This window comes from Arachis stenosperma, chromosome 3 (genome assembly GCF_014773155.1).
Source record: "Arachis stenosperma cultivar V10309 chromosome 3, arast.V10309.gnm1.PFL2, whole genome shotgun sequence".
Lineage (NCBI taxonomy): Eukaryota > Viridiplantae > Streptophyta > Magnoliopsida > Fabales > Fabaceae > Arachis > Arachis stenosperma.
Window position 1 is genome coordinate 41,572,085 of NC_080379.1, and position 9,216 is coordinate 41,581,300.

General features: G+C 38.1%; 1 protein-coding gene across 1 annotated transcript; it reads right to left on the reverse strand.

The window, feature by feature from the left end:
* Positions 1-207: 207 nt before the first annotated feature.
* On the reverse strand, positions 208-2,041 carry LOC130965971 (uncharacterized). Its single transcript, XM_057890723.1, has 3 exons — positions 1,633-2,041; positions 785-874; positions 208-251 (listed from the first exon to the last, which is right to left on the reverse strand). Exons 1-3 carry the CDS (start codon positions 2,039-2,041, stop codon positions 208-210), a joined length of 543 nt encoding a protein of 180 aa, XP_057746706.1.
* Positions 2,042-9,216: the final 7,175 nt, after the last annotated feature.

The window sequence follows — 9,216 nt, forward strand, 5'->3', positions numbered from 1 at the left end:
GAAGTGAACAAACCATCCAGAACATTCTTGTTGCCTCCTCTCAATCAGAGGATACAGCTGATTCAGACCCTAGTCCTCGGTTAATTTGAAAGCCAAGACTCATTCTGGTAACATCATCATTTCTAAACAAATCTCATTTGAGTTGGAATAAATCTTAACTTATAACTGTGTACCTTTTATATCAGCCTACCACTACTGCTCACTTAATCACATCTCATGTGGAACCTGATCAACCACTGCTGTAACAACACCTTGATTTGGAACATTCCACATCTCATGATTCAATTCAAGCTACAGGGTCTGTTGAACCACTACATGTTGCTTTTCCTCATCCCCCTAAAACGCAGATGATTGATTTGACAAAAGACCTTACGTAGCATTCTCCAATACAAACTCAAATCCTTGGACCAACCTCACCCAACAATTAGGCTGCACTTTCTGCTAAAAACCAAGTGGCCCCAGACTCTGACTCTGTCTCTCAAGTTGCTGAGACTATCAATTTAGATTCATCTCGATCTAGGGATTCTCCAGTCCCCCTTAACAGGCTGAATTCCAAACACCTTCTAGTCAAGAGTCTAAAAACTTGTGCAATTCTACCACACCTAAAAGTGCTACATTGGCTAACCTGATTTCCGTCTTAAATCGAGTTATCCAAGAAGACGAAGTGCCTGTTCCTGCTCCAACACTTCCTAGACCTTCTTTATCCAGTCTTCTATTCGAGTTGGATGTTGATACTCGAGAGCAGCTTTGGTCACTTCTTAAACAGTTAAACTCTTAGATCTACCTGCTGCATGGATCAAGGATACCCTTCTCAACCAACTTTTATCTGATCTTTTGAATTCTACCTTTGAATTTTCGGCTTTTACTCTGTATTCTGCCATAATTCAACAATTCAAAAAACTTGCCAACAACAGTGTAGCTTTTCAGAATAAACTCCAAGAGATCGAAAACAAAGAGGCTAAGATCAAAACTGAAGTAGATAATTGTGCCTCTGCTCTTCAACCGAAAAAAGCTTCTCGTGAAGAGTTCGATTTGAAAATTTCTCATGCTATTTCTATTCAAGATTTTTATGACAAGGAAGAGATAAGACTCGAAACAGAATTGGCCTAAATTAATTAAAAGCTTGCCAAAGTACGTGAGAGACGGGCTGAAATAGGTGTACCTCTGACTACTGCCCAACATGAACAACAACAAATCATTTAAGAAATTGTTTCTATTAAGGCCAAGCAAGAAGAATACGAGAAACAACTTGACAAAGTCCAATATGAAAAGTTCAGGCATGTTGAGGCACTTTCGACTTTGGATAACAATAGGGCAAAGCTACACTCAGACTTGGCAAGACTCCTGGCACCCCATTCCTCTTAGATTTCAGTATTGATTTTAGTATTTGTAGTGATTTTACTTTCTATCAGACTTATGCACCTTGACTTCAATTTGGCAAACAAAAATATTACTTTAAATATTTCCCATTATTCGAATCAATTATATTTCCCGATTCGATATCTTTAATTCGATACGTATTTTCCAAATACAATCCTATCACTTGGAAATGACCTTCTCAAGTATGGGACCATTTGTCAAGAAATCTCAATTTCTTTTCCATTGGCAAAATAACCTTTAAAACTAACTTACTTACACTGAAACACTTTTCTTTTCGACGATTATAACTTCGAGCAACACTTTCTTTTTGTCGAATCATACTCTCAAGTGCTAGGATTCGCTCTAAATCCAATTCATTCAACTCATCAAACATTGCATTCCAGTAATTATCAACTGGCAAATCATTCTGTTTTGATACTCTCAAAGTATTCAAATTAATCTCTAGTGGTAGCACTGCATCATGGCCGTAAACCAATTTATAGGGTGAAGTACTTGTTGACCCCCTTGGTGAATTTCGATAAGCCAATAATACTTGGCTTAAAGTCTCATGCCATGTTCGGGGCCTATTCCCGATATGCTTCTTAATCAGACTTATCAAGATTTTATTTGCTGCCTCCACCTGCCCATTAGCTTGTGCATAATATGGAGTTGAGGTAACCATATTGATATTCCTTGAGGCTGCAAAAATTTTAATTCGCTGACCGGTAAACATAGTCCGTTGATCAGTGCTCAATGTTTGAGGAATTCCAAATCGATGGATAATATATTCCTCAATAAAGTCTATTATTTCATTTTGACCAACTTCTATTAGGGAAACTGCTTCAACCCACTTCGTAAAATAATCGATTGCTACTAAGATAAATTTATGCTGTTTTGATGAAGAAGGGTGAATTAACCCAATCAAATCCAAAGCTCAATGATGAGCGGATAATTTATACGCTTTTTGGCATAGTTTTTATATAGTTTTTAGTAAGTTTAAGCTACTTTTAGGGATGTTTTCATTAGTTTTTATGTTAAATTCACATTTCTGGACTTTACTATGAGTTTGTGTGTTTTTCTGTGATTTCAGGTAAATTCTGACTGAAATTGAGGGATTTGAGCAAAACTCTGAAGAAGGCTGACAAAAGGACTGCTGATGCTGTTGGATTCTGACCTCCCTGCACTCGAAATGGATTTTCTGGAGCTACAGACCTCCAATTGGCACGCTCGCAACGGCGTTGGAAAGTAGACATCCAGGGCTTTCCAGCAATATATAATAGTCCATACTTTATTCGAAGATTGATGACGTAACTTGGCGTTAAACGCCAAGTTCATGCTGCTGTCTGGAGTAAAACGCCAGAAAAACGTCATGATCCGGAGTCAAACGCCCAAAACACGTCATAACCTGAAGTTTGACGCCAAGAAATGCCTCTACACGTGGATTGATCAAGCTCAGCCCAAACACACACCAAGTGGGCCCCGGAAGTGGATTTATGCATCAATTACTTACTCATGTAAACCCTAGTAGCTAGTCTAGTATATATAGGACATTTATCTATTGTATTAGACATCTTTTGACCATCTTTTGACCACTTTAAGTCTCTAATCATTCGGTCACTTGATCGTGGAGAGGGCTGGCCATTCGGCCATGCCTGAACCTTCTTTTACTTATGTATTTTCAACGGTGGAGTTTCTGCACACCATAGATTAAGGGTGTGGAGCTCTGCTGTACCTCAAAGATTAATGATGTTCTATTTTCTTTTATTCAATTCTCTATCTTATTCTTATTCCAAGATATTCATTCGTACTTAAGAACATGATGAATGATGATGAGTTAGATAACCCTCATTATTATTCTCACTCATGAACGCGCGTGATTGACAACCACTTCCGTTCTACATGCAACAAAGCTTGAATGTGTATCTCTTAGATTCCCCAACAGAATCTTCGTGGTATAAGCTAGATAGATGGCGGCATTTGTCTGGATCCGGAAAGTCCAACCTTGTCTGTGGTGTTCCGAGTAGGATCCTGGGAATCCGGAAAGTCTCACCTTGTCTGTGGTATTCCGAGTAGGATTCCGTTCATGAATGACTGTGACGTGCTTCAAACTTTAACCTGCTGGGCGTTAGTGACAAACGCAAAAGAGGGATTCTATTCCAGTAGGAGCGGGAACCAACCGGTGATTGGCCGTACTGTGACAGAGTGCGTGCATTAGCTTTCACTGCGAGGATGGGATGTAGCTATCAACCATGGGTGATGCCTCCAGACTGGTTAGCTGTGCGAGTGACAGCCGTACAGGTTATTTCCCCGAGAGGAATGAAAGTAGCCACAGCTGATAGTGAACCCCTATACAAAGCTTGCCATGGAAAGGAGTAAGAAGGATTGGGTAGAAGGAATAGGAGAGCAGGCGTCCTAGAGCTCTACAGCATCTCCATTCCGCTTATCTGAAATTCCCACCTATGAATCTGCATAAGTATCTCTATCCCTTTTATTATTCCTTTTTATTAGAACAATCCAATTATCACTATTACAAATGTTCAATCCGCCTAACTGAGATTTGCAAGGTGACCATAGCTTGCTTCATACCAACAATCTCTGTGGATTCGACCCTTACTCACGTAAGGTTATTACTTGGACGACCCAGTACACTTGCTGGTTAGTTGAACGGAGTTGTGAAGAAAATAAACAGTGCCGTAAGAGTATACATCCTTTATAAACAAATAACAAGTGATCACAATTTCGTCCACCAAGTTTTTGGCGCCATTGCCGGGGATTGTTCGAGTATGGACAACTGACGGTTCATCTTGTTGCTCAGATTAGGTAATTTTCTTTTCAAAAATCTTTTTCAAAAATTTTTCTTTTATTTTCCGTTTTTCCAACCTTTATTTTCGAAAATAATTAATAAAAATACAAAAAAATTAGAAAATCATAAAAACCAAAAATATTTTGTGTTCTTGTTTGAATCTTGAGTTAATTTTTAAGTTTGGTGTCTTTTGCATGCTTTTAAAAATTTTTCTTGCATTTTTCGAAAATCTCAAGCATTCATAGTGTTCTTCATGATCTTCAAGTTGTTCTTGACAAGTCTTCTTGTTTGATCTTGATGATTTCTTGTTTTGTGTTGTTTGTTGTTTTTCATGTGCATTTTTGCATTCATATTTTCCATGCATTAAAGATTTCTAAGTTTGGTGTCTTGCATGTTTTCTTTGCATCAAAAATTTTTTCAAAATAATGTTCTTGATGTTCATCATGATCTTCAAAGTGTTCTTGGTGTTCATCTTGACATTCATAGCATTCTTGCATGCATTCATTGTTTTGATCTAAAAATTTCATGCATTGAATATTTTTGTTGTTTTTCTCTTTCATAATTAAAAATTCAAAAATCAAAAAAATATCTTTTCCTAGTTTCCCTCCAATTTTTCGAAATTTTGGGTTGACTTGGTCAAAAATTTTCAAAATTAGTTGTTTCTTACAAGTCAAGTCAAAATTTCAATTTTAAAAAAATCTTATCTTTTTAAAATTTTTTTCAAAAATCATATCTTTTTCATTTTTTTTAATTTTCGAAAATTCCAAAAATCTTTTTCAAAATATTATCAAAATCTTTTTCTTATATTTACATCTAATTTTCGAAAAATAGCTAACAATTAATGTGATTGGTTCAAAAATTTGAAGTTTGTTACTTTCTTGTTAAGAAAGGTTCAATCTTTAAATTCTAGAAGCTTATCTTGTAGTTTCTTGTTAGTTAAGTAATTTTTAAAATTAAATCTTTTTCAAATATCTTTTTCAAATTTATCTTATCTTTTATCTTATCTTTTTCAGAAATTTATCTTTTTCAAAATTTGATTTCAAAATATCTTATCTAACTTACTATCTTCTTATCTTTTTCAAAATTTGATTTCAAATCTTTCTCAATCAACTAACTAACTTTGTGTTTGTTTCTTATCTTTTTCAAAACCACCTAACTACTTTTCTCTTTCCTATTTTCGAAAATATCTCCCTCTTTTTCAAAAATTCTTTTTAATTAATTAATTGTTTCATGTTTTAATTTTAATTACATTTTATCTCTAATTTTCGAAAATCTCTAACCCCTTTTCAAACATTATTTTCGAAATTCCTCTTCTCTTTTCTTATTCTATTTAATTATTTAATTACTAACACTTCTCTTCACCTCTCTTCATCCATAAATCCGAACCCATTCTTCATTCTTCTACCACCTTTCTTTTCTACTAACATAAAGGAATCTCTATACTGTGACATAGAGGATTCCTCTTCTTTTCTTGTTTCTTCTCTTTCATATGAGCAGGAACAGGGATAAAGGCACTCTTGTTGAAATTGATCCAGAACCTGAAAGGACTCTGAAGAGAAAATTAAGAGAAGCTAAAATACAACAATCCAGAAACAACCTTTCAGAAACACTAGCACAAGAGGTGATGGCCGAAAATAATAATAATGATGCAAGGAGAATGCTTGGTGACTTCACTAAGCCAACATCCAAATTTGATGGAAGAAGCATCTCCATTCCTGCCATTGGAGCCAATAACTTTGAGCTTAAGCCTCAACTAGTTGCTTTAATGCAACAAAACTGCAAGTTTTATGGACTTCCATCTGAAGATCCTTACCAGTTTTTAACTGAGTTCTTGCAGATCTGTGACACTGTAAAGACAAATGGAGTTAATCCTGAAGTCTACAGACTCTTGCTTTTCCCTTTTGCTGTAAGAGACAGAGCTAGAGTATAGTTGGATTCACAACCTAAGGATAGCCTGGACTCATGGGATAAGCTTGTCACTGCATTCTTGGACAAATTCTTTCCTCCTCAAAAGCTGAGCAAGCTGAGAGTGGATGTTCAAACCTTCAAACAAAAGATGGTGAATCCCTCTATGAAGCTTGGGAAAGATACAAGCAGCTGACCAAGAGATGTCCATCTGACATGTTTTCAGAATGGACCATATTAGATATATTCTATTATGGTCTCTCTGAATTTTCGAAAATGTCATTGGACCATTCTGCAGGTGGATCTATTCACCTGAAGAAAACGCCTGAAGAGGCTCAAGAACTCATTGACATGGTTGCAAACAACCAATTCATGTATACTTCTGAGAGGAATTCCGTGAACAATGGGGTACCTCAGAAGAAAGGAGTTCTTGAAATTGATGCTCTGAATGCCATATTGGCTCAGAACAAAGTGTTGACTCAACAGGTCAACATGATCTCTCAAAATCTGAATGGATTGCAACATGCATCCAACAGTACTAGAGAGGCAGCTTCTGAAGAAGCTTATGATCCTAAGAACCCTGCCATGGCAGAGGTTAATTACTTAGGTGAACCTTATGGAAACACCTATAACTCATCATGGAGAAATCATCCAAATTTCTCCTGGAAGGATCAACAAAAACCCCATCAAGGTTTTAACAATGGTGGACGTGCAAGGCTGAATAATAGTAAGCCATATCCATCATCTTCTCAGCAACAGACAGAGAACTCTGAACAAAATAATTCTAATTTAGCCAATATAGTCTCTGATCTGTCAAAGGCCACTTTCAGTTTCATGAATGAAACCAGATCTTCCATCAGAAATCTGGAAGCACAAGTGGGCCAGCTGAGTAAGAAAGTTATTGAAACCCCTCCCAGTACTCTCCCAAGCAATACTGAAGAAAATCCAAAAGGAGAGTGCAAGGCCATTGATTTAATCAAAGAGGCCGAATGCACTAGGGAGGAGGAGGACGAAAATCCTAATGAGGAAGACCTCCTGGGACGTCCCTTAAGCAAGAAGGAGTTTCCTATTAAGGATCCAAAGGAATCTGAGGCTCATCTAGAGACCATAGAGATTCCATTAAACCTCCTTCTGCCATTCATGAGCTCTGAAGACTATTCATCCTCAGAAGAGGATGAAGATGTGACTGGAGAGCAAGCTGCTCTATATTTGGGAGCTATCATGAAGCTGAATGCCAAGCTGTTTGGTAATGAGACTTGGGAAAGTAAACCTCCCTTGCTCATTAGTGAACTAGATACTTGGATTCAGAAAACTCTACCTCAAAAGAAACAAGATCCTGGCAAGTTCTTAATACCTTGTACCATTGGCACCATGAGCTTTGAAAAAGCTCTATGTGACCTGGGGTCAGGGATAAATCTTATGCCACTCTCTGTAATGGAGAAGATGGGGATCATTGAGGTACAACCTGCCTTGTTCTCATTACAATTGGCAGATAAGTCCATAAGACAAGCTTATGGGTTAGTAGAGGACGTGCTAGTAAAGGTTGAAGGCCTTTACATCCCTACTGATTTCATAATCCTAGACACTAGGAAGGAAGATGATGAATGCATCATCCTAGGAAGACCTTTCCTAGCCACAGCAGGAGCTGTGATAGATGTCAACAGAGGTGAATTAGTCCTTCAATTGAATGGAGAATATCTTGTGTTTCAAGCACATGGCTATCCCTCTGTGACAAAAGAGAGCAAGCATGAAGAGCTTCTCTCAGTTCAGAGTCAAGAAGAGCCCACACAGTCAAACTCTAAGTTTGGTGTTGTGAGGCCACAACTAAACTCCAAGTTTGGTGTCCAAACCCCATATCCAAACTCTAAGTTTGGTGTTGGGAATACCACACTTAAATTGACCTGATCACCTTGTGGCTCCATGAGAGCCACTGTCAAGCTATTGACATTAAAGAAGCGCTTGTTGGGAGGCAACCCAATTTTATTCATCTAATTTTATTTTATTTTGTTTCTTTGTTATTTTTGTGTTTTATTAGGTACATGATCATGAGGAGTCACGAAAAAATCAAAAAAATTAAAAACAGAGTCAAAAACAGAAGAAAAAAATTTTTCACCCTGGAGGACGCACGGGCTGGCGTTCAACGCCCAGAAGGAGCATCTTTCTGGCGTTCAACGCCAGAACAGAGCACCATTTTGGCGCTGAACACCCAAAACAAGCAACAACCTGGCGTTTAACGCCAGGATGCGCACACAGAGGACAATCTGGCGCTGAACGCCAGAAACAAGCATGAAACTGGCGTTCAACGCCAGAAACATGCATAACATGGGCGTTTAACGCCCAGAACTAGCATCAATGGGCGTTTGAACGCCAGAATGATGCATCAAGGCATGTTACATGCCTATATGGTGAAGGAATGGTATTTGTTTTCACCTTAGGATCTGTGGACCCCACAGGATCCCCACCTACCACATTTCTTTTAATCCTATTCACACTCTCCTAATCCAACTCTCATTCTCAATGTCACACTTCCCAAAAACCTTCACCAATCACCTCAATTCCTCTTCCCAACTTCCCCATTCACCATTCACATCAACCCCTCTTCCCCATACACCCCACCTACCCCCACTACTTTCAAATTCAATTTCCCACCCAATATGGCCGAAACTATACCCTCCCCTCTCCCTATAAATACCCTTCTTTTCTTTTACATTTCCACACAACTCAAACCCACATTCTCCCACATAGCCGAACCCTCTCTACCATATTTTCTTCTTCTTCTTCTACTCTTCTTTTCTTTTTGCTTGGGGACAAGCAAATTTTTAAGTTTGGTGTGGTAAAAAAGCCTAAGCTTTTTGTTTTTCATTCACCATCAATGGCACCCAAGACCGGAGTCTCCTCAAGAAAAGGAAAAGGGAAGGCAAAAGCTTCCACTTCCGAGTCATGGGAGAAGGAGAGATTCATCTCCAAGAGCCACCAAGACCACTTCTATGATGTTGTGGCAAAGAAGAAAGTGATCCATGAGGTCCCTTTCAAACTCAAGAAGAATGAGTATCCGGAAATCCGACTTGAAATTCAAAGAAGAGGTTGGGAAGTCATAGCCAACCCCATACAACAAGTTGGAATTTTAATGGTTCAAGAGTTCTATGCCA